This window comes from Parasteatoda tepidariorum, chromosome X2, assembly GCF_043381705.1.
Source record: "Parasteatoda tepidariorum isolate YZ-2023 chromosome X2, CAS_Ptep_4.0, whole genome shotgun sequence".
NCBI classification, from domain to species: Eukaryota; Metazoa; Arthropoda; class Arachnida; order Araneae; family Theridiidae; genus Parasteatoda; species Parasteatoda tepidariorum.
Genome location: NC_092215.1, coordinates 35658485 through 35686014, shown reverse-complemented (window position 1 = coordinate 35686014; position 27530 = coordinate 35658485). Strand labels below are relative to the sequence as shown.

General features: G+C 28.7%; 1 protein-coding gene across 1 annotated transcript in view; it reads left to right on the top strand.

Moving 5' to 3' along the window:
* The window catches only part of LOC107448478 (WD repeat-containing protein 17), a 142662-nt gene that overhangs the window by 62924 nt on the left and 52208 nt on the right, over nt 1–27530 (top strand). Inside the window, exons 2-4 of the mRNA XM_043039824.2 lie at nt 419–545; nt 6882–7308; nt 18004–18255. Of these exons, the coding sequence (XP_042895758.1) occupies nt 423–545; nt 6882–7308; nt 18004–18255 (802 nt within the window). The 5' untranslated portion in view covers nt 419–422. The remainder of the gene's footprint in view (nt 1–418; nt 546–6881; nt 7309–18003; nt 18256–27530) is intronic.

Sequence of the window (27530 nt, the reverse complement as noted above, 5' to 3'; positions counted from 1 at the left end):
TAATATTTACAAAAAATTAATAATAATGTTGATATATATTTAATTCGAATCTTCTTTGTTTCCAAATCTTCAAAAAATTCTTTCCAAACTTTGTTTTATTTTTAAACAAAAAATTTTAAAAAAAGAGGAAAATTATGATAATACTTATGCAAACTGTGCAACTTTTCCATGTAACAGAATAAGATAAGAACTATTTTTTCCGCTCACTTTTCTAAATCTTAGCTAGAACACCTAACAACTTTCATAAAACCTTCATTCGAATTAATCGTACCTGTGCTGCCATCTTTTATAAACTGTTTAAACTAAAAAGTATTTATCATAATTTATTGTTAAATTCTTTATTATAAAAATTCGTTACAGAAACAATGTTAATAAAAGAAAGTTTTTCATGCTAATCTTTTGCTATATTTCTTTTCAGAAAAATGACTTCAGTTCGTCAAATTGGTTTGATTCCAGCTGGTTGTCAACCATGGAATTTAAATGTCGTGGATGCAACGGGATCACGATTTGCTTATGCTGCAACTTTAGCCATTTATATATATGAAGTAAGTTAACCATAAAATTTTTCACTTATGTTCATTACTTATAAAAGCGGATATTCCATTTATAATTTTATATTAGACATATTATTTTCATAGTTTGTATTTTTTTTTTTTTTTCTAATTTATCTATTCATATTTGCACACTCAAGTAAAAAATCAGCAAAAAACCTTCACATAAAATTTCCTTTTAAAGGTTTTGTTAAATAAATTTAACTGAAATGTGCAGAAAAAACGTATAAAGTTTTTTTTCCATTCGAAAATAATTGGAGTTCCTTCTGTTCCATTAATAAGAATTAAGGTTTCAATAAATAACTTTTAGAAGACAGGCCTGTCCATATATCGAGAAAAATTTGTCTTCGAAAAGATTTCTAAGTAAAGCGATAACCCACATTTAAGCTTAATCAATCTGTCATTTCCACACAGAGAAAAAAATTCTGGTAAATTTACCGTATTGTATAGTAATAACATTTCTGGTAAAAAAGTATATATAATTCTGGTAATGAATACCAAGGTATCCGGAATTTAAATCATTAATTTGGTAATTTTTTCATTCATACGGTAACACTTTACCAGAAATTCTGGTTTGCAAAATTATTGTTTTTATTGCCACCCATTTAGCAAAAGATACAAAACTGAAAAACAAATTTTCCCGAATAAATAGTTTTCTGCCATGCTCTAATGTACCATGATAAAATTATCAAATTACCACATCTACCAAATTATATCACACTTTATAAAACCATATTTTACTGTTAATTTTGCCAAAATCATTAACGAAGCTCTTTGATAGAAATTGCCGAGCTTTTTGGTGCTCCCATAGACCTAAAAACAAGGTAAATTTCACCATATTCTGATAGTTTTGACCATACTTTTCTTCTTGGTGCATAAATTTTATATTGAAATACAAATGCAAGATGAGCAAAAATCAGATTAAAAAAATCTTCTCAAACAAAGCGATAAAGAAAAGAAACAACATAAAAACGAACACAATGAGATATCACGTTTCAATTATTTTATAAGTTAAATATTTAACTAAATTTATATGTTCTAAAAACATTTTCTAAAGCATTAAATACCAAGCGTTTTTCAGTTTCGTTTTTAAAGTTAATATTTAAGTAAACAGGAAAGCTAAAATCATATCAAAATCCCATTTATTAATTATACGTTACGTATTTATTATATTATAAATTTCGTATTTATTTTATTATAAATTTCGTATTTATTTTATTATATTTTGCGTATTCAATTGCAACTCCATTAAAAAGTTACTTTGCATGAAAATAAAAAGTTTTTCTTCAAATAAACATGAGTAGTTACACTAACGCAGAAAAAGTTAAAAATAGTTTTTTGAAGTCATCAAAAAACATCAAAGAAGCAAGATACATTTTAGTATCACACATAACATTTTCTTTTTCTAAAATAGTTACGAAAAAGCAATGGAATAGTTAAAAGAAGTTTTTAACATAATTATGTTTCAAATTCCAGAAGCATAATAAAAAGTTGCAATAAAATATGCTTGTTTGATATTTTAAAATTATGTATATTGCTTTCTTCGCAATTTTATTTCCTTTTGCTTTACTTACTCATTATTTTAATTTACCTTCAAAACGATTCAGAATTTTATCATCTTACACGTTTCAGAAATGTAACTTCCTTTCAATCCCTAATTACTTTTAACTTTATTTTTTTCTTGCCTGAAAGTTATTTTTTTCTTATAAATATAAAACGCAAACTAAGTGTGACTTTAATAAAACTTTTAAAATCGTTAAAATACTTAGCATAAAAAAATTGTCAAAGTTTTTTGATATTATTCAAACTAATTATACTCTCTATTATTCAAAAAAGTTTTTAAGCTAAGACTAACTATCGGCTTTTAACTAGTTAATAATAGTTTCCAGAACAACAAACTTTAATTAAAGCCCTTATTATCATTAAAAAAAATTATAATAAGTGTATTGTTGTGCGTAATTTTATTCATAAAAATACAGATTAATCAGAAGAGTGACTTAAATTTTTTTTATAAAAATGTCTTAAATAATAGGGAAATTCTTATAAATACATTTAAGAGGGTTTTGAGGGAAATATTTTTTCATTAAATGCATAAAAAAGATTGTATTTTCATTAAATGCGTCCATTAAATTTTCATTAAACTTTTTCGTTAAATGCGTAAAAAAGTTTAATCCTTCTACAGGTAAACTAAATAATTATAGAAAAGTTAATAAATAAAGCAAAGCAAAATACTATTTCAAATAATGAAGGATAGTAAATAATAAGTCACGAAAATATGCCGGGTTTCTCAAGGAAAAGATTAGTCGAATCCAAACACTTAAGACCTAAGTTCGACTCCAAGTGAAGAGTTCTCAATTCGTATTCTGATCGCAGGATAGTGCTCGACCGCATCGATCACTTTGCTGACCGAAAGCAGCAACAGTGAATCATAGGTTCGAGTCTACTCGTCGTAGGGCTTACCATGAAAGTTTATCAAGGTTTTCTTTTCTATGTAAAACAAACTCTGGCTAGTTCTCCGCAACGGCAAGTTCGCTGTAATGTCTAATCGAGGGGATTTCTTGTCTTCTGGGTTAAGTTCAAAACTATAAGGTTACGGAGATGCACAGTGATATAACTGCTATCCCATTAAAGACAGATATCTTAACGCCGGTGATAAACAATAAATAAATTAGTGCAAATAGTGCTTAAAATAGTTAGCAATTAGTATAAAGCAGTTCGATCCCCTCCGGCTGAATAATCTCCGTGTAGTAAATGGTGACTGATGCAAGTTAAATCTGTTGAGTCACAAGGTCCTCCATGTTCCCATAACAAATCATACCTCTGGGAGTACTGATCCAGGAGTTCCCTTGTCCTCTGGGTTTTTTCAAAATTTCAAGGATACGGAGTTGAACATTAGTAGTCGTAAACCCAAAATTGGGTAGGCTGTTGAACGACGGTTATAAAATATTAAATAATATATAAGTTCCATCATTTTCACAAATAAATTTCTTAATAAATTCTGAATAAAGTTTTACGTTATTAATGTTAATGTTACGCTATTAAGTATCAGAACTCAAATTTTTAATACAGAATAAGTCCGAAGTGGCTTAATAAACCAGTAAAAGATAAAAAACGAAAAAAAATATTCACTTTATGCCCAAACTTATGCTTTATTGCGTATCATGTATACTAGTTTTTTAAGTTAACATGTATATTCACAAAAATATAAACGGAGATTTCATTATTACACTTATTATACTTTCATTATTATGAAAATTATTAATTTTTAATGTTATTAATTAGGAACATTTAATGACAATTGCGGTGTATTTTTCAATTTATAACAAAAATATTGCATTCAAATTTTTAAAAAAAAATATCACATTTTAGCCAATATATGTCTTTAAAATAACTTTTAAACACATTGATCAAAAAAATAAAAACTTTTTAGAAATATGGAGAAATGAATTTAATTGCGCATAGAATTTTGTATTTTCATAACATTCAAATTGGTGTTATCTTAAAAAAATTTACTAATATGGAAGTAAACTAAATGAAAATTATTTACAATTCACGATTTCTTCAATCAGTGGCTTTTTAAATAATAACTACTTTTATGTCCATGAAATAATAACATACTTCACTAAAATAACAAAATATTTCTTAAAACATCTTGCACTGCAATAAGATTTTACGAAAGTGAAAAATCAATATGCTTAATCAAAAGCCTCATTATAGCATAATTGAATCATTCGATATTAGTTTGAATTTTAAATTTGAAGTCGAAATTTGAAGTAATTTCCGTTTCAGGAAACAATCATTAGGATTCATCATTAAAATGTCTCATTAAAATATAATTATTAAAGTTTTAATTAAAAGTTGTTTTTCAAACTAGTATTAATTTTTTTTTCATGTCCATATAACACTTTGTATTGCCATCATTTTTACTATTTTCAAGATTTTATTTTCTATCACGTTATTTTAAAATAGTTAAAATGTTACAATTTATCTGTAGTATCTTTAATTTCTATGGAATTTTTAACTTCAATTGTGTCGAAATAATATACGTTATTTCTTCAAAAGACTATTTTATACTACTTAATTACGAATGAATAAAGCCACTAAATACATCCCTATTATAAAGATAATTAATTAACCACCAATTTTGATAAAGACAACAAACAAATCATATAACAAATCATAATCGATGATTACCGATAGTATTGTGATAGAGAACATTTTTATTATATTCTGTTATTATATATCTGTTATTATATATCTGTTATATATTTAATTTCAGTAGAATCAGTTTTGTTTTCATTCAATTATGACGAATCAGCATAATCTTTGTTTAAATAAAACTGCTTATAAAGACTACCACTGAATCTTATATCATTGTTCTAAATACAAATAATAAATAATATATAATTTTTATTCAGAACATATATAAATCATTTATCTGGTCAAAATCACTGATTTCTGATACAATTGCAATAAGGAATCTTTCTATTGCGTGAAATTATGATACTGCCGGGCAATTTAAAAATCTACGTAAGGGGACTTCATAATAGATTTTGAGAAACGCGACTTAGCAATTATTTTCTTTCTTTAATACTATCGATTTTAAAATAGGAGTTCAGAAAACTAATTTTAAAAAGTTTGCTTTTAAAAAAATTTCAATTTGATCATCATTCAAAAATGCCTGTTGTATAAAAATTTCAATTATGAATTTGCGATCGCTTATGCTGATTTTTCCATTGTGCGGCAGAATACATATGTTGTAACTTCAATTTCATTAAAGTCACAAAAGCAACGAGATCCGCTTACATTAAATCATACCAAACATTTTTTCCTTAAAAGGAATAACTACTAAATCATTTATCAAATCATAACCACTAAATACTGACACAGAATTAAAATTTTTATTAAAAATAGTTTTACTATATTCTTTTTTCAGTGAAATCCCAAAAGCAACCACTTGCACTGGCATTCAAAACTGTATACATTTTCCCTTAAAAAGAATAATTTCCATCTATGAAGACAACCACTATTATACATCGTTATTATAAACATAACCAATTACTTATGTATCGTTTATACAAAAATAACTAATAAAATATAGATCACTAAATACTTATAAAGATATTATTCTGTTATAATAATATTCTATCACTTAAATAGAATTACTTAAGTCTATAAAGACAACCACTGAAACATGTATCACTATTATAAAGACAATCATGTTTCAATTTTAAAATGAAAAACAATCGCTTGTATGCAATTCAAACAAAAATGTATACATTTAATTGTAAAAAGAATTACTTAGGCTTAAAATTCAACTACCGAATTCAACTACTCTACAAACATAAACACTAAATGGTACATCAAATAATAAATGCTCATTATTTATGAAAATTATTGTAAACAATATTTCTATAATATCTCAGTTGTAATATTTGTTCCCTTAAAGAGACTTATATCTATAATGACAAGCACTAAATCGTAAATCATTATAATAAGGACTACTAATAAATCATGCATCATTTTTATAAAAACAACCAATTTATCATATTACAAACCATAATCACTGAATACTGATAAAATTGTAAAATAAAAAATCATTCCATCATATTCTGTAACAATAAATCTGCTGTATCTTAAAAAAATATTTATATCGACAAAGACAACCTCTAAATCATGAATCCTTATTATGAAGTCTAAAAAATAAATCATGTATCATTTTTATCAAAACAACCAATAAACAAAGCATTATTATTTATAAAAAAAGAAACTATTAATCAGATTACAAACCGCAATCACTGAATACTGATATAATTTGTTATAAAAAATCTTTCCATCATATTTTGTTACAGTAAATCTGTTGAATCTTAAAAAAACATTTATATCGATAAAGACAACCTTTAAATCACGAATCATTATTATGAAGTCTAAAAATAAATCATGCATCATTTTTATCAAAACAACCAATAAACAAAGCATTATTTTTTATAAAAACAACCTATTAATCGTATTACAAACCCTAATCACTGAATACTGATAAAATTATTATAAAACTTATTTCCATTATATTCTGTTACAATAAATCTGTTATTTCTTAAAAAAATATTTATATCGATAAAGACAACCTCTAAATCACGAATCATTATTATGAAGTCTAAAAATAAATCATGTATCATTTTTATCAAAACAACCAATAAACAAGGCATTATTTTTTATAAAAACAACCTATTACTCATATTACAAACCCTAATCACTGAATACTGATAAAATTATTATGAAACTTATTTCCATTATCTTCTCTTACAATATCTGTTGTATCTTTAATTTCAGTGGAATCCTGAAAGCAATCAGTTTTACTTGCATTCAATTATGTCCGAACATAAGAAGACCATTTCCGCCATTGCTTGGCACCTACAAGATAAGGACATCATCGCAAGTTGTAGTACAGACTACAAAATATGTGTCTGGCATGTATCGAAACGCAAGTTATTGGCCTCTTTGAATACTGCTCACGCAGTTCCATCTTTAATGGCATGGTTTCCGGCTGATGTTGACTGTCTAGCATATTGCGATGGTAAAGGACCATTATATTTGTGGAAGTACATGGATAAAAATGATAGAAATGGACATATATCTCAACCATTGAATGAAATACACTCTGTATCATCAAATATTACTCAAATCAGTTGGCATAAAACTTGTCCCGGAAGATTGGTTCTTGGCCATGCCGATGGATCTGTTTCATTCTATTTGCAAGGTATCTTTGTTTTTATTTACTTCATCTTCTTTAGATTTATAAAATCTTAAATAAATGAACATTTTTATCTGACACATCTGTTTAATTAAATTTTATAGCAATAAAAAATAAATTAGGAAATTTAAAAATCTTACTATAATGTAGGAGTTTTGAGGCATATGTGAATTTCCCTGCTTTAATGCAAATTTATTTCATAATTTTTTTTATCTTTTCCATTTGTTTTACTCTTGTTCATTTGGTTTTTTTTTTTTACACAATTACATCCTTTTTTGTTGGTTAAAATTTCTATATTAATATGAAATGAATTTCAAAAGTTAAATAATCATCATTATTGCACGAATCCCCAAGGTGGGCCTTAGCCTTTTTTAGAACGCTTCTCCATGTCGTTCTTTTTGTTACCAAGTCTTTCCAGTTCATTATCCTGATTGTTTTAAAATCAGCATTGGTGAAGTCCAGCCATCAAAGTTTTTGACGCCCTCTAGCTCTGAAAAGTTAAATACTAAAACGTGTCATATCATATGCAAATTCAGATGCTTGAACGCAGTTTTACTTCATGAGTTTTTTTTATCTGTATTTTACTTTATTTTCTCTTTTATATTATTCTCCTAATTTATGTAATTTTCTTTCGCAATTGTTATATTTTTTGTTTAATTCAGTTTCCATAGTAATATAAATTGTTTACCGATATAAAATAAATTGCAAAAGTTAAATAATAATAATCATTGCGTGAGACCCCGGGATTGGTCTTGACTTTTTATAGATTATTTCTCTACATCGTTCTGTTTGTTTCTAGGTCTTTCCTGTTCAATATCCTGGTTGTTTTAAAATCTGTATTAATGGAGACCAGCCATCAAGGTCTTGGCCGTCCTCTAGATCTAAAAAAATAAATGTCTCACAAACGCGTAAACGCAGTTTCATTTCATGAGTTTTTTTTATCTGTTTCTTACTTTATTTCCTCCTTTATTTTATTTTCCAATTTTCTGTATTTTTCTTTTACATTTGTTATATATTTCACCTTATTAAATTTCCTTTGACATTAAAAAATTAATTAAAATGGTGGAAAGTCTACTTTTCACGACTTAATAGAGGATTACAGAAGTATGAATTAGCATTATTGACACACAACACCCTTAATGTCTTTTTATTTTGGGCGCAGCACAAAAGGCGTGTTTAAGGCCTACCGGAAAAGTCTTTATTCAACAGAATTTAAAGATTCAATGTTCTTTTTAAGGGGTTTCCGAGAATTTTACATAGAGAAGAAGGGGCTTGTAAGAATATTTTTCATAAATTTGTCAAAAAAAACATATTTAATATACTTTTTTACTAATGAAATTTTTTTTTAAGAATAATTTGGACTTTTACCTTCACTCTGGTTTATATTTGGAATTACAAAGTTGTTTAGTTTTTTACAAAAAATGTTTTTTTTTTTTTAAAAAAATTTTGTGTTTGTCCATTTTAGCCGCACTACAAGAGGTTCGTGTGGACAAACTTCAAAACTTATTAAATAGTCATTTATTACAACTGAGAAAGGTATATCTAAAACCAAATTGAAACAAACTAAGCTTTTTTGCTAAATAAATATTGACATAGTTTAGTTTAATTAAAGTACTTTGTAATAGAGTATTTCACTATACTGAGAAGGAAATTTTAAGCACGAATAAATACATTTAAAACCATTATTCGATTTGATTTTCTTGAAAAATATTTTAAAATTTGTTTTATCATCTCATCAAAGCATTTGAAATGATAAATTTAAATATGCATTGAGATGCAGTCCTCATATTTTTACTAGTTACTTGAGAAGAAAGTTTGGTAACTATTCTTCTCTTGAGATTTGAGAAATGGTAGTTTTCTGGTAAAAAGGAAAGATTCGGGAAAGAGCTTTGTCCATTTTTTTCCTTAAGAATTGAACATCATAATCTCCATATCTATAAACAACTTCCACTCTATCAGCATAATACACAGCATTCTTTTTTTTTTATAAAAACAAATTGACTAGCACAAAGCCGTTAACTCTTATTATTGATTGAGCGTTGTCAAGAAGTTTCGATTTCAGTTCTTCAACATGTGATGATTAATGCTGAAGTTCTGATTTACTTTCTGTGTCACAGTCAACATCTTCTTTGAATTTTCTTAAAACCTTTAAAAAGTGGATTAATACAAGGATTTCTTGCTAAATGTTTTACTTGATATTGAGATATGTGTGTAGGTACTTCTTAACGCCGCACTAGAGCAGCATAATGGGCTATTGGCGAAGTTGGGAGAATCATCCCTGAGGATAATCCAAAGACATGCCATCGCAATTTTGATCTTCTGTGGAGGGGATCTCATTCAAAAGGCCACTTCCTCAATTTAGACATAAATCTGAAGGGAAAAGAAATTTTCTCCAGATACTTGTATCCATTGTACTACTTAGCACCGACCACATGACTTCGATTTACACATTTGGTTCAAGTTACACATTTGGTGAATTTTATAATTAACTAACACAAAGAAGTAAAATAGTCCAGTTTTGGGAGAAATTTTTCCAGTCATAGCAAAATTTATGTTTTAATGTTAGATAATGTGAGAACTTACCTTACCTTATAATTAAAATACCTTATTTTCGTATACCTTATAATTCAAATGTTTTTCAAATTTTATTAAATAAAATAATAAAAAATTATAAATATTTCTTAAACGTTAATTTTTCCATGGAATTATATTTGGATAAACAAATTTCATAATTGTGTGTTTCAATTGTGTTTTTTGGGTTTACGACTTCCAATGTTCAACTTAGCCTTGTAATTTTGAACCCAATCCAGAAGACAAGGGAACTGAAAATCCATCTTTTCCTCTTGATTTTTTATTGGAACCGGGTTCGAATCCCAGAAAATTCTGGTGGATACGAATTCCGCATCCGGTTTGCACCGACCACAGTGCTGACGTAAAATATCCCAGTGTTAGACATATCATGGATTAGAGTCCCCTTGCCATCAGGCTAACCATGGGAGGTTTTCGCTGTCTTCCTCACCATGTTACGCAAATGCGGATTAATTCCATCAAAAAGTCCTCCATGAGGACAAATTTCTCCCAATACTTGATCCAGGAGTTTCCTTCTCTTCTGGATTGGGTTCAAAATTACAATTCTACGGAGTTGAACATTAGCAGTCGTAATCTCAACAAATTGGGTTCATTGTTCAACGACGGTTATAAAATAATGCTACAGATTGACTCTGCCAATTCTGATGCTAGATTCATGTGTTTCATTATCAATCGGAAAAATTGGAATGGTAGACAGTAAAAGGAATGGTAAGTCGCAGAAGTTTAAAAAATCACAATCAAAACTGTTTTGACTTTTTAGGGTTAAGATTAACAGTTTCAATCTATTTATCAAAAATAATTCATACAGCATAAAGGATTAAGTAAACAAAGGTCTTAATTTTAAAAAATAATAAAGTTTTAACATTTTGTAATTTAAGAATGTATTCGTTCCTTTAACTCTTAACTTTGCCTGAAATATAAATTAATCTTCTAATTACGAGAAACTTAGAACCAATTTCACTACCGAACTTTTAACTTGGATTTAAATCTGCATCTTTTGTACCATTTTCGAACTTTAGTTACTAATCCTCAATTCCTGAACTCGTTTATCAACTTCATTGTGTAAGTCCAATGAAACTCTTAACTTGAAGACTCAGTCTTCAACTTAATTAACTCTTTGTACGATTCTACGACTTATACATAGCAGCAAAATTTTTCGCGTTTTGTAGACAATTTTCTGCAAATGTAACAAAATATATGATTTGATTTTCGGATGTGCGTTTCTTAAGTCCAATTTTATAATCCGTATTCTCATGGGACTTGAAAATTCGAATTTTGGTGGTTAACCCCTTGGGGACGGGTGATGCAGAAAAGCATTCGTACAAAATCAGAATCAAGTTGTAATTAAATAAAAAACGGTAACTTAAATGTAGTCGTTGCTAATTTGACAGGCTTACTTTGCTTTTACTTTAATTATTGTTGGTTTAATCATATATATAATCAATGTTAATTCAAAGTATAACTAAATAGTTTTATTTTGAACAAAGTAATGGTGAATTAAATAAATCAAACAATTATAACTCCGCCCACAAATAAACTGCTAAAGAAATACTTTGATTACCAGTTTTATCTTTTTACCCTGATTGATACGGTTTTATGCTGTCACGTATTTGTGACAGTCGGCGCGAAAGGGTTAATGATAATGGGTCTTATGTTTTTTTAGCACGTTGAATGCCATGGGGGTCACCGATGACCGGCACTGAGTTTGTTCGTAGCGCCAGGGGGTTACCGGAGAAGCCAAGATTATTGGAAACACATAATTCGAGTAATTTTTTATTTTTTTCATATTATTATCGTTACTAAAATGGTTTGAAGAAATTAATGCAATATAGATACCCAAAAATAGTTTTATTTATCTACAATGAGATGCCAACTTGATCCGGACAGCGAATAAATATTTTCAAGTGGTAGTTTATTAATTGTGATTCTTGGTTTAATAAATTCAATTTAATAGATTTTATCCACCACTATTTCTAAACAATTCGTAGTCTTATATAATTCACCACTTTTTTCAGATATGTCATGCTAAACCTTTTAAAAAACTAGCAAAATCTGGCTAATATTTGGAAATTTAGTTTGTAGTTATTTACCGTTGTGGCCAAACGGGCAATCCATGTAAAAATAGCGTGGCATTCAACGTGCGGAGAAGTAAATTTAACATTTAGAGGCAGGGCTGCTACTTATTCAAAACAAAAAAAACAAAAAACTGCTAATGAGAGCGTTTTACATTAATTTTTCCTTCGTAGGAAGCATACTTACCGAAACTTTCTCTACATTTTTACGAGTAGAATATTATTATTGCAACGGCATCTTAACAGAAACTGTGTTGTAATAGTCACAAATGCGCACTTTTACCGAAAGACAGGAAAATTTGAAATATTCTTATTACCAGTTTATTGTCCATTTCGGATATGATGAGCGGTCCGATAGATCAGAGTTTTTTTTGAAAATTTATAAGTAGTGGTGTTCTAGAGGCCTGCTTTATATAAAAACTTATTCTAGTGGTACCTAAGTTTATGTTTTAATGTATTATTTTTTATCCATTTGTACTTATTTTCCAAGCAACTATTTACTATAGTAGTAGCAGAGATGCCAACTGCTCCGGACAAGCGAAAATAATTTTAAAAAACGGTAAATAACTATAAAGTAAATTTTGCAAATATTTGACTATTTTTGCTTAATTTTTAAAAGGCATAGCATGACATAAGTACTATAAAGTGGTGAATTATATAAGCCTACGAATTATTTAGAAATAATGGTGGATAAAAATCTACTAAATTGAATTTATTAAGCCAAGAATCACAGTTGATAAACTTCCACTTTAAAATATAAATTTGCTGTCCGGAGCAAGTTAGCATCTCTGGTAGTAGGTATGACAATGCACCTCCCAGATGCATGAAATGCGCTGATAACCACCGATCCTTCGATTGTTGTAAGGATAGACTCACACCACCAAAGTGCTGCAACTGTGGAGAAATTCACACCGCAAACTACACGGGATGCAAAGCCCGCCCCAGCAGGAAGGGCCCTTGTGCTGTTCCTTCCACACCAGCTAAATTGGCTCACAGACTTGAATCACTAGTGAAAGAGCTGAAAGACCTACTAAAAAATGAAGAAGTGATTCGTCTTTTGCAAAGGATCCTAGGGTAGACCGCTCTAGTTCAGTGACATTTTATTTCTCATTTCCGGATTTTTCATTCAACATTGAACTCTAAATTCTAGACTTTCAATATATATCTTAATTAAACGTGTGCCAGCTAAATGTAGAAATTTAATATTTATCAATTTCTGTTTATACTTATTCATGTCAACCTATGTATATGTAATACAAATTATGTTTAGATTNCATACCCTCCAACTTATGAGGATTTTGAAAATAATTCTTTCTAGTGGTAGCGAACCAAAGTAGAAATTTTTAAAGCAAATGGATCTCTCATAAAACTTTTATCAGAACTTAAGAATCTAGCCCTATGGCCTGCACTTTTATAAGTAATAAAGGACAAGTTACGCCAAAATTAATTTTTTTAAAATATTAAGACATTAATTTTGCTACCGTCTGAAAAAGAAGATTTCTGAAACTACGGAAATTCCGTAGCAGTTGGAGGGTATGAGTCAGTAACTTTATCCTTGGAGAGAAGCAGTTTTATTTATATACTAAAATTATAAAAGAAATCTTGATAGTTACAAACATTTTATTTTTCTGGAAACAAAATGCTAGAATGAAACGTCTTTCGTACCAGTTTTTGTTCTTTTCCGTCTTGCTAAGGGCTTTCAGCCATGCTTGTAACATTTAATGAATAAGTGTTGCCTGACTAGCTTCACTATACCGGAAAGGGTTAAAATAAGAATTTTGCCTAAACAAAGAAAATTCTTCTGGCTAAAACCGAAAAATGGGCAACTATGCATTAAAACGAAAAAAATATATGCATTTAGACCTAATAACTTTATATAAAATTCGATTATAGCTTTTGGGAGAAGCAACATCAAAGTTAGCTGCTATGGAAAGATTATTTGATAATAGAATATCAAAATACTGCAAAACGAATTTTGAACTCAAGTCAAATAAATCTCTTCCTACTATATCTCTCTAACTATGCCTAAATTTAGTTGCTTAGGAAAGATATATAAACTCCAATTCAACTTGATTTGAATTTGTTCCAATATTTTGAGTAAGTTCTTCACAGACTTCGAGAAGGAAAGAAATTGTTTTCATTCCATATAATGTAATAAAATATTGCTCGAATATTTCATCTTCTGAAGAAAAAAAACGAATATAAATTTATTCAAAGAACAAACTATTCGGTGAAAAAAAATAGTCTATTTATTTTACTTTCATTTTGAGATATTCTGCAGCATTTATTTTTATTATGTTTTGGTTTTACTTTTTGAGTGTTTTAAAACCGACTTACATTTCTCTTGGGGAATATGAGGAGAAAATCATCAAATATAAGTAATTAATTATGTATTGTTGCAAAGCATTTTCGAAATTCTTTAATGAAATTTAGAAATATTATAAATATAAGTAGTTCTTCTGCAATTGATATTTTTTTTTCAGTTGATGGCTACAATTTTAAGACTTGAAAAGAAATAAAAAGTATTTTTTAACTAAAAAAATGTGTTACAAGAAAAATATTTTGTAACACATATTTGTTCATATCAAGAGGATATTATTCTTCGTATTTACCACTTAAGCTTTTTGAAAAAAATGCAATACTTTGACTTCAGATTCAAATATATTACAGAGATGCCAACTGCTCCTGACAAGCCAAAATAATTAGTAAAACGGTAGATAACTACAAAATAAATTTTGCAAATATTTGACTATTTTTGCTTGCTTTTTAAAAGGTATAGCATGACATATCTAAAAAAAGTGGTGAATTATATAAGCCTACGAATTGTTTAGAAATAGTGGTGGATAAAAATCTGCTGAATTGAATTTATTAAACCAAGAATCTAAATTGTTAAACTACCAATTTAAAATATATATTTGCTGTCCGGAGCAAGTTGGCATCTCTGATATTATTAACCCGTTCTATCCCGACTTTTTATATTGAAGTGGTGCAAAAAGTGGTTTTATGAAAAAAGTGATATAATATGTTATTCAACTAAATGGCTAATATCAACTCTTTGTTACCATTTCAGTTTGAAATGTCCCTGCAACTTATAGTTATGCATCTAGTAATAGAAACTTAAATCACTAATAAATTACTGTAGAAGGGAAACTTTTAATTCTCCTGGATAAAATACAAAATTGAAACAATTGTCCTACCACAATATATGTTTTTGAAAAAGGAAACTGTCCTATAAATATGACGCTGGGCGCTAGCAGGTTAATGGGGCCTCCATGACCGCGCGGTATTGCCCGCTAAACGCTGTGTGTAGAGATAGCGGGTTCGAATCCTGATGTTACCTTGGATGTATCTTCCTGCTGCCCATCGCTATATTGTGCTATTTGTCTTTCTACGTGAGAAAGGTTTATGAACTTTGACCCTGTCTCGGCGACTGCCACAAATACGTGTCAGCATAAAATCGTATCAATCAGAGTAAAAAGATAAAACTGGTAACCATAGTAGTTCTTTAGTAATTTATTTGTGGGTGGGATTATAATTGTTTGATTCATTTAATTCACCATTACTTAGTTCAAAGTAAAATTTATTTAGTCTTACTTTGAACTAACATTGATTACATGTATGATTAAACCAACACCTCCAACAACTGAAAGCCTCCACACGGTTTTTCATAGGTAGTCCGATCAGACCACTATGAAGGTAAACCAGTAAACGAAAGAGCGTTTTAATAGAAAATCTAGTAAAAATAAGAAAGTGGTAGCAAATATATGTCTGAAAATTATTAAAAATATATTTTCTAGAGGTAGGCGAAGTGTTAGGTTATTTTCCGTTTATTAAATTTGATTTTTAATTATTCTTCTGCCTTAACGTATCTAACATGTAAAGCCAGATATACAATGTACCTTTGTTGTAGTCATCTTGTGGTGAGGCTTTTCAAGAGTTGGTGAAAATGTCTCTTATTCTGGAAGTTTACTTTTTTATTCCCTACCAATTTATAAACACGCACAGATTCCAACAACTGTGCTTTCTGAAAATGTTTTAATAAATTAGTAGCGAATTAAATAGTAAAACTTGTGGAATAAGGATAGTTACGCCTACTTCTTATAAAAGTTACCACGAGATGCAATGAAACAATGCAAGAAAGTTACATTTCATATAACAATTTGAATTTTTAGTGTGTATTAGTTCTTAAAATGAAAAATACTAAACTAAAAATAAAAATTTCGTTACCACTAGAAAGAAATTTTTAACAAAATGGAACAAATTGGTATCTCTTCACGCTTTTCCAGAAAGTGGAGTAGTAGGGTATCCCTATAACATTGGCTATTTTTGAACTGAAGGCTAAAGTTTAAGTATAAATTCATTATTTTTATCTTGGTTTAACCCCTTGGGGACGGGTGATTCAGAAAAGCATTCGTACAAAATCAGAATCAAATTGCAATTAAATAATACCAGACTTANTCTTTTTCGTCTTGCTATATAAGGGCTTTCACCCATGATTTCATATAACCATTTGAATTTTTAGTGTGTATTAGTTCTTAAAATGAAAAATACTAAACTAAAAATGAAAATTTCGTTACCACTAGAAAGTATTTTTTAACAAAATGGAGCGAATTGGCATCTCTTCATGCGTTTGCAGAAAGCGGAGTAGTAGATATCCCAGTAATATTGGCTATTTTTTTAACTGAAAGCTAATGGCTAAGTATAAATGTATCATTTTTATCTTGCTTTAGGTAAGAATGTTAGGAAATCTTCTATTAAAAAACCAAAATTGAACAATACATTTAGTCCTCCTTCATTTTACATTTAAATTTTTTTCAAGATTTTAGTTCAAAACACCGGTAACCATGCTATTGATCTGAACAAAATAATTTGATATTTATGGGATACAATTTGTAGAGCTATTAAAGTAAAAACAATGGGTAGTTCTTATGCTTAAATTTGCCCTTATTTGGAAAAAATAATTTTTAAAGCTATACTTGTGTTGCCATATTAGCTAGACTCCTATGGAAAGGATTAACCCATACCCTTCAGCTACTTCAAAACTTCCGTAGTTTTAAAAATATTTTTCTTACTGGAAGCAAAGGAAATACATTAATATTTAAATTAAATAAATTAAAATAATTTGACACGTTCGTTTCCGATCCCGCGATATAGCGAGACGAAATTCTTCCCTAGAGTTTGTGTCAATAAAACCGATTAAGTGGTAGTCATACCTGCCAACTTTTACGCATTTGGCGTAAAATTTTATTTCTATATTTAAAGTGGTAGTAAAATGTATGGTTTCTATATATTCCTTGCATTTATAAACTTAATTTATAATCTCTTTGATCCACCTCTATTTTTAAAAAAATTAATCGTATATAATAGTATGTAATACTGTTTTGGTAGTCCGCATAAGCTTGTTCAAAATGCAACGAATGTTTCTGCCTAAAATTGTAATTTAAATTCCATTTTACTACCACTGGGGAAAATTATCCTCGAAAGAACTAAAAGTTGGCAGGTATGGGTAATAGATATTTTCATCCAACTATTTTTGCTGAAAATTTGATGTTCACTCATGACAACTATTTAGTAAAATTAATTTATCGTAAACTCAACGTTATCATAAACTCAACGTTTAACTTCTGTTCTTTTTTCCTGTTACAGTTGAGACATTTTGACTCAATAGAATATAAGAGAAATGTTATTTAAGAAAACAAGAGGATTTAAAATTTTGCCCAAAAACTTAACTTCGCCGTAAGATTATCAGAATGCTAATATAGAGCAGTGAGCAATTGAAATTTCGCGATAATACAAATAATTTCATATAAAAGGTAATATCTTAAAACTGACTGACATCACTTTAATTATCTGGTAAAATTCTACTTTTAAAAGCTGGAGAAACTAGCAGGACCACCACTGTCAAGTTCTTTTCTTGCCTAAAAGAAAATATCACCAACTTACTGTAGCACTATCTTCCTTCTTGCAATTACATCATCTACTTACATTCAAAGCTTTTCATTTTTTCATTCTATCTCATCCATCTTTCAAATCATTTTAGGTAAGAAACCACAAACACATGTGAAACTAATAAGCGAAGGAGAGCATGATTCAAGTAGTATATCTTGGCTTCTATGGGATCCCTTTTCCCAAAATTACTTATTAATCTGCAACACTAATGGACGGTTACAGCTCATTGACTCAGCAACAGACAGCCCATCAATAATTACTACATATAGCCTCCCGAGCAAAGCAGTTACCATCAAATGTGTGGCTTGGCTAAGCGAAGTCCCGGGAGCTTTCGTAACAGGAGGTAAGAGCATTTAAGTTTAAATCTTAAGAGAAAGTCGGTTAATCTATAGTAGAAAATTTAGCGATGCATTTTTATTAATGAAGTTATGTGATTTAACATGGAGTTAAAACACAAATTAGAAAGTTAATTCTTGAGGGCATAAAGAAGGACCTAAATCTGAAACTTTAAAACCTTAATACTTTTTTTGTAAATAATATCTTCTTGTGGAACTTTGATGAAAATTCATACCATCCAACTACTATGAAATTTCAATTGTTTATGAAAATATTTTTCTTGGTTGTAGAAAAGGTATTAATATTCGAATAAATTGAAAATAAAAGAGTTTTGTTCACCACTATTAATAAATAATTTAAACAGATTTATCCGAAGTCATAGCAAAGCGTAATTGAATCCTAGTCTACGTACGCAAACACTCAAAAATTCTCTAAATACTTTGACCGTGTTTGTTTGGGAAAAATGGCTTTTAATTAAGTATATTTTTTTTAAAAAATATTGTTTCTAATTGCTATTTCATTATATATATAGTAGTATAGCTATTTCATTATATATATATAGTTTCATTATATATGTAGTTGGTAGGAATGAGTACTGAATAAGGCATACCTGCCAACTTTTAATCCCTTCTATTATCATTTTTCAAAGTGGTATTAAAATTGAATTAAAACTTTAATTTTAAGCAAACAAATACGTTGCATTTGAAAAAACTTAAGTTGACAACTATGATAGTAACGCATATTAATATATGTGCCTCATTTTTGTAAGAATAGTGGTGATCAAAATCATTTGAAAATTAAGTTTATAAAAGAAAAAATAATATATATTTACAACCACTTTAAATATGAAAATAAAATCTTCCGGAAAATCCGGAAGAGTTTGCAGGTATGATAAGGTGAGAAAATGTGATAGTCCGTGTTAGTTTGCTTTCTTTGGCGAAAAAAAATAGCATGAAATATTTTCTCTACAAGTTTTTTTGTTTGTTTTTTTTTACTTATTTTTACGTTTTTAAAGTAATCAATATACTTGTTGCAGTTACGCATTTTGCAATATTAAATCCCGTAATGATTCAAGCGATTACGTGTCAGATTCTTATTTTACAGTAATGGGACAAGTGCCTTTATTAAAATTGTTGTAGCAGGGTTGCATGTAAATTATATAGATATTTATTCAATTAACAATCAATTTCGTTGAAAAGCATAGCAAAATCTTGATTTTTAGACCAGGATATATTTCACAAGATATATAATTTTATTCAATAATTTTATATTCTGGTTGATGGAAATATTGAGCTTCTCAAACTGTGAGTGCTAAAAATGAAAGATTTGTGTATTTAACATTTTGAAAAATAAACTTCTTCTAAAATCTGAACATTGGTGATTAAATGGTTAAAGTACAAATCTTAATCTTTAAAACTCCAAAAAAAGAAATTTTACCATTAAAAATAATCTTGAACATAAAATTCAAATATATGTATACCTATTATTCAATGTATTCAATTCAAATATATGTATACCTATGTATACCTATTACATATCAAACCTATTATTGGCTTGTTATATTTTTAAGTGTTGAGTACTAAACTTTTACTCTTATTTTACTATTAGTCTGAAGAATTTCTCTCAACGAACATGCAAGCTGTTTACTATTCAATTGATTAATGACCTTAGTTAACTAATCATATNCATACCATCCAACTACTTTGAAATTTCTATTTGGGTATTCTATTGAAAATATTTTTCTTGGTTGTAGAAAAGGTATTAATATTTAAATAAATTGAAAATAAAAGAGTTTTGTTCCCCACTATTAATAAATAATTTAAACAGATTTATCCGAAGTCATAGCAAAGCGTAATTGAATCCAAGTCTACGTACACAGGCACTCCAAAAATTCCCTAAAAAACTTACTCTAACAAACTCAAAGTATTTATACTTTGTGTTTGTTAGAGTAAAATGGCCTTTAATTAAGTTTTTTTTTAAAATATTGTTTCAAAATGCTATTTCATTATATATACAGGTATAGGACAAAATAATCGGTACGCCTGTACATAGTACCACTATGCACAGGTGTTCCTATTATTTTGTCCTATACCTGTATGTGAAACCTACTTCTCTATATTATGTTTTACAAGCCTATTATAAGGTTGTTATATTTTTAAGTGTTGATAAGGTAGCTAAACTTTTACTATTATTTTACTATCAGTCTGAAAAATTTCTCTAACGAACATACAAGCTGTTTACTATTCAATTGATTAATGACCTTAATTAACTAATCATATTCATTACTGTAATTATTTTAATTTGTTAATGACTGTAATTACTATGTTTTATGTTTTTCTTACGAACCATAAAAAATTAAATTAATCAGTCAACTATTTAATTCTTATAATTTTGTAAGTGAAGAAAGATTCAGAAAAACATCTTGCTTTTTTGTGGTCTAGTATTAAAAACGATAAAGGAAGCAATGCTTACAAACTTTATAATATTTTAAATTAAAATTTAATATTTCCTAAAAATATTTTTGAGTTATTCAAATCCCCTTATGCATCAAAATGCAATGAATAAACTTTAAATCTCATATTTTAAGAAACATAAGGAGCGTAGGTGGATTCGAGCTATTTTAATTATCCGAAAATCTTCCTTCTCCTTAGATATAAGAATATTTCCCTTGTTCTCCAATATTTGTAAAAATAATTTTATATGAATTTGGAAAACATTTAGTAGGAAAGTTGTGCAAGCGCTTCTTGAAAATATGGAATCTACTCATTTACTAGAGTGCATGAAATTCCCAATAGTTTCCTTCATTAAAACTTCTCTGCAATTGTTTAAACTTTTAAATAATGAAACATTTTTGAAAGTTGAAACTGTTTATCAGTTATGATATTTAATATTATTTTACTATTTTAGTTACTTTAAAACGAGTTTTAAAATAGTTTAATAATTAAAGGCATCTGTAGAGTTGTAATAGTAATGATATTTTATGTAGTTTAAGTTAAAGGCAATTTTATATGAATTTGGAAAACACTTAGTAGGAAAGTAATTTTATAAAATATTTCTATTAGGGGGACCGGAAAGTAATGTCGTTTTGGTGCATTTGATGTTTATCAAGATTTTATTTTTAATCAATTATGCATTCACCCTCGTCAGCAACAAACTTTCAATACTGGATCGAAAATGAATCAAAATGGATCGAAAAAAATTAATTGGTATTTAAGACTAACGAATATTTAATACGCCGAAACGACAATACTTTCCGGTCTCCTTAATATATTAAGTTGAAAAACATTTAAACGAAAAGTTATGTAGCGTCTCTTGAAAACGTGAAATCTATTCATTTACCAAAGCGCATGGAATTATCAATAACTTTTTTCATTAAAGCTTCTCTGCAATTGTTTAAACTTTTAAATAATGAAACATTTTTGAAAGTTGAAACTGTTTATCAGTTATGATATTTAATATTATTTTACTATTTTAGTTACTATAAAACGAGTTTTAAAATATTTTAATAATTAAAGATATCTGTAGAGTTGTAATAGTAATGATATTTTATGTAGTTTCAGTTAACGACAATTTTATATGAATTTGGAAAACACTTAGTAGGAAAATAATTTTATAAAATATTTTTATTAGGGAGACCGGAAAGTAATGTCGTTTCGGAGCATTTAATATTTGTTTTCAAGATTTTATTTTTTATCAATAATTTATTCAGCCTCGTTAGCAACAACCTTTCAATGCCGGATCGAAAATGAATCGAAATGGATCGAAAAAAAATGAATTGGTTTTTAAGACTAACGAATACTTTATGCACCGAAACGACATTACTTTCCAGTCTCCCTAATATATTAATTTGAAAAACACTTAATAGAAAAGTTATACAGAGTTTCTTGAAAACATAAAATCTATTCATTTACTAAAGTGTATGGAATTCCCAATAACTTTTTTCATTAAAGCTTCTCTGTAATTGTTTAAACTCTTAATGCTCCAATTTTTAAATGTTTAATGCTCCGAAACGACATTATTTTCCGGTCTTTATATATTAATTAAAAAAAAACATCAAATAGAAAATTTATATAGCGTCTCTTGAAAACGTAGAATCTATTCATTTACTAAAGTGCATGGAATTCTCAATCACTTTTTTTCATTAAAGCTTCTCTGTTATTGTTCAAACTTTAAATTAATGAAACATTTTTGAAAGTTGAAACTTTCTATCAGACGTGATATTTAATATCATTTTACTATTTTAGTTAATTTAAAGCGAGCTTTAAAATATATTGATAATTAAAGATACATGTAGTGATGTAATAGTAATTTCAATTTATGTAAAGAAAATTTCTTTTTAATACAATTTTAAATTAATTCGAAAAATACTTAGTAAGAAAGTAATTTTATGAAATATTTTCATATCAATTTGAAAAACATGTAGTAGGAAAGTTAGAGAACGACTATTGAAAACATAAAATCTACTCATTTACTAAAGTGCTTAGAATTTCCAATAGTTTTCTTCTATAAAACTTCTCTGCAATAGTTCGAAGTCTAAAATATTGAATCATTTTTAAAAATTACTTATAAAAGTTTAAACCTTTAAAAGTGGTAGCAAGGTGCATATTATCATTCAATAATTTTTTGTAAAAAATATGATATTTTGTCAAGACAATAATGTATTGTTTATTAAATTAATCTTATTGTAAAATTTGAAAACTGAAATTTTTGCTAAAATAAGAAAATTTATCTTTGATTTTATCTTTATAGATTACCATTCTTCAATGATAGATATAGTATAACCACATATACTCTTGACCGGTAGGGAACGTGTTGAAAGACAAAACAAAATGCTTGCGCAATTACCATTTCATATCCGAAGGCTACTAAATATATAGCTGCCAACCCGAACAATCTAATTTCCCAAAATAGTTAAGCCGGTCGTCAAGTAACTATTTCAGTTAAACGTAATTTGTTTAATTTCGCCCCCATCTGAAAACTTCTCTGCACAATTGGTTATATATTTGTTAAATTTAAGTTATTTATTTGTAGTGATTGAAAAATCATTTTAAATTTAAAGTTTTAAACCAATAATAAAATGTTAAACCCTAAAATTTGCGACCACTCCAAATATTCAAATAAAAATGTTTCGATAAATCGAAACAAGTTGACAAATATGTTAATAGTCTTAGTCTGATTTTAAATCTGAACACCTGGGTGGCCATGCAAACTGCATTTATATACCATCCATCCTGAAGTACTTAATCGATAATGTGAAAGCAATGAGATTAGCAGTCGGTTAGGTTGCTAAATAGGAAGGCATGCGTCTTGCTCGGTAAACAATAAGTATGGAAAAAAGAAAGCAGATGAGCGATGAAGTCAATTGAAATAATCAAGGAGGAAATGTGTTAACAAAGTGGTTACTAAACATTAAGATTGTAAAAATTTTAACATTCAGAGTAGTCGATATCTTATAGGTGATAATTGTGCTAGATAGAGCTGTGGTGGCTCAGAGGATAGAGCGCTCCCCTTCCAGTGACGTGAACCGGGTTCGAATCCCAACGATAGCTGGTCGATATGAATTCTGAACCCGGCTCGCACTACACCTCCTAGAAAAGAGCAGGCCTCAGCATGGCTTACCATAAATATCCTTTAGTAGTCCAAACGTAATGACATATTTCGTATTTTCAACCACTGCGCAGGTTAGTACCCCGAACGTAATGACATATTTCTTATTTTTCATCTACTGCGCAGTTACATCGGACAACTAAATTGTTCCGTGCCGAGGCCTTCCTTCTTCTAGGAAGTGTTGGCTCGCACCGACCACAGTGCTGACGTAGAACATCCTTTGTGGTAGACGGATCATGAGTTAGAGTTCCCTTGTCGTCAGACTAACTGAAAGAGGTTTTCATGGTTTTCCCTTCCATGTAACGCAAATGCCGGTTAATTCCATCAAAAATTCCTCCATGAAGGCAAATTTCCCCCAATACTTGATCCAAGAATTTTCTTGTTGAGTTGAACATTTTTAGCCGTAAACTCAAAATTGGGTCAGCTGTTCAAAGATGTTTATAAAGTAAAATAAAATTATGCGAGAGAGGCACTTCTTGAGGGAAAGAGTTAAATAGTGTTAGAATTAACTTACATTTATTTGATTTTGTAAGTCCCACAGTAAGACACGGCTCCCAGTAGAATACCAAAGTCAAGCATTACTGGTTGCGGTCAGTAAGCGAGTGGGTGATCACTTTGATCAACCTGCCTTGGGACCGAGGGTGCGCGGTATCGAACCTCGTTACACTGTTCTATTTTATTCTAGCTACCATTTATGCGGAAACGCAACCCAGTTTTGACAATCTGCCAAAATTTTCAGATATTTTTTATGTGATAAAACAACAACCAAAATTTCCATTTGTATACACTGGCCCGTGTCCACACTAGTACTTCTCTTACTTATGTACTACAAATATAAAGAATAGTTTATTAAATATTACTTATAAAATATTGTTTAAAATTTTAAATAAAGAAATAAGCACACAATAATAACTTACTTATCCACCATGAAAACCTTGTTGTTTTTTTTTAATTTGCTAGCCACCATTTATACGAAAACGTTACCCAGGTAAGCCATTTTGTCAAAATCTTCAGAGAATTTATAAGAGATAAATTAAAAAAATATTCCATTCGTCAACCCTAGCCCATATTTACACCAGTCGCTCTCTTCCTTATATATTGCATTTTAAAGAATAGTTTTCTAAATATCATTTATTAAATATTGTTAAAATATTTAAATGAAGAAATAAACAAGCAGTACTTGGAAAAAGAAATGAATTTAGCTTCAACGAAATTTATTCTAGTTCTCAAATTGGAAATTTTCAAAATAAATTTTACAAATCATTACAACTATCTATAACAATACTTTATTCAAATGCATTGAAAAATATAATACGTAATTACAACAAAAGAAAAAGAAAAAGCGTTAAGGATTATTGAACCAAGATACGATATTTGCGTTAACAAGCTTAAATAAAGACTCATTTTGTTAAGATTTTAATGAATTTATACTTTACTACCGCCTCGAGAAAATGAAATTAATATCAAAGTAAGAAATCGATATTAATTATTAAGTTAACGAGTAATATCTAATTAAATAAGAAAGTTTCCTTGTACAATATCACTCAAAGGTATCTTTATTCATTTAATATTCTAATTTCTGAAAATAAATAATTAATAAATTCTACTTTATTCGTTAGCGAGACCCTCTGGGACATTTCTAAATAAGTGTATAAAATAGAAAAAATCTGAAATTAATAAAATTAAAGTAACAATAACATTTTCACAACTGCAAGATTTAGGAGGAAAAAACTTGAAGTTAGTTTTACGTATTGTTTTTATTTATGACTCTATTTTTTATACATAATTAGATTGCTGTGTTCTTCTTTGAATAAGTTTGAAAAACTTTCATACATAATATGAATTTCAAAATTTTAATTTTAAGTATATTGCTCATTTCGTGAGGCATGTACTGATTTTTCTTGAGAAATATGTGAAATTTTTTCTCTTGCAATAATTTTCCAAATTATATCTCTTATATAAAAATTAGGAAGCAACAGCTAAAATTTTATTAAAACTAGTGCAACCTAAACACATTATATGCAACATGAATTTGAAAATTTTGTGCGACCAGATTAAACTTATCGGAGGTTAGTTTTTAAATCTGGACACAGTTTACGAAAATGGACACAGTTTAAAATGCGTGTTTATTAAAATGGGCACATCTCAAAAGACATGTTTACGAAAATGAACACAGCTCAAAAAAGGGTTTACGAAAATGAACACGAAAAGTACGTGTTTACAAAAACGAACACAGCAGCAAAAAAGTGCCATTTAAGTGTCGATCCTTAATTTAACAATTATTAATTAATAATTAATACTAAAATAATTGATTTCATGCTTAATTTTCCTTACTTATTTAAACAGTAATCATAGTCATTACGAGGCAAATTCCCGGACATCCGGATCGGGTTGGCTATATATATTACACACGAAACTTTTCAGGTGATGCCTCTATATTCAGAACTCTGAAAGATAAAGCTTTAAATTTCTACAACGTAAATTCACTACTGCTATTATAAATTTCTAGCATTCCCGGTAGCCTTGTAAATACAACTGTTGTTTTGTAAAGTCATTTTTAAAAAAACTGATTTAATAAAAGTATCAAATTATTTAAGCAAATATGTGTTATCATATTATGAATTTATTTCAATTCATTACGTTATTCTTTAACCCCTTGGGGACGGGTGATTCAGAAAAGCATTCGTACAAAATCAGAATCAAGTTGTAATTAAATAAAAAACGGTAACTTAAATGCAATCGTTGCTAATTTGACAGACTTACTTTGCTTTTACTTTAATTATTGTTAGTTTAAATATATGTATAATCAATGTTAATTCAAAATATAACTAAATAGTTTTATTTTGAACAAAGTATTGGTGAATTAGATAAATCAAAGAATTATAACTCCGCCCACAAATAAACTGCTGAAGAAATACTTTGATTACCAGTTTTATATTTTTACCCTGATTGATACGATTTTATACTGTCACGTATTTGTGACAGTCGGCGCGAAAGGGTTAATAAAGATCACTGGGCTGAGATAGCCTGGTTGGTAGGACGTACGTTATGATCATGTCCATGAGAATGTGAGTACGAATCCCACCGGCCGAAAAATCCCCGTGTATTAATAGACAGTACATTTTAAGTGGAGTGACATACTTTAGCGCATTGTTGTTTAAAGAATGGCGGTTGCTAAATGCTTAAAAGTAATTAGTTTAACATTCCTAGAGGTTTGTAACATTTGTTCAATTAATAATAAATTGCCAGACTGGCTACACTGTCAATGCACAGCACCGCAGACAGTAAAATTTCGACATCTACAGGGATGCAAACTGCTCCGCTTTCGGCAAAAATTTTTATAAAGTGGTAGCGAATTAAACAGTAAAGCTTGCAGTGTAAGGATAAATACATACCTGCCAACTTTTTATCCCTTCCATTATGATTTTTCCCAGCGGTATTAAAATGGAATTAAATTTTTGATTTTAAGCATAAAAATACGATGTTTTTGAAAAAGCTTAAGCTGTAAACTATGACAGTAGCACATATTAATATACATGATTAATTTTTTTAAGAATAGTGGTGATCAAAATCATTTAAAAATAAGTTTATAAAAGAAATAATAGTACATATTTACTACCACTTTAAATGTAAAAATAAAATTTTACGCCAAATGCGTAAAAGTTGGCAGGTATG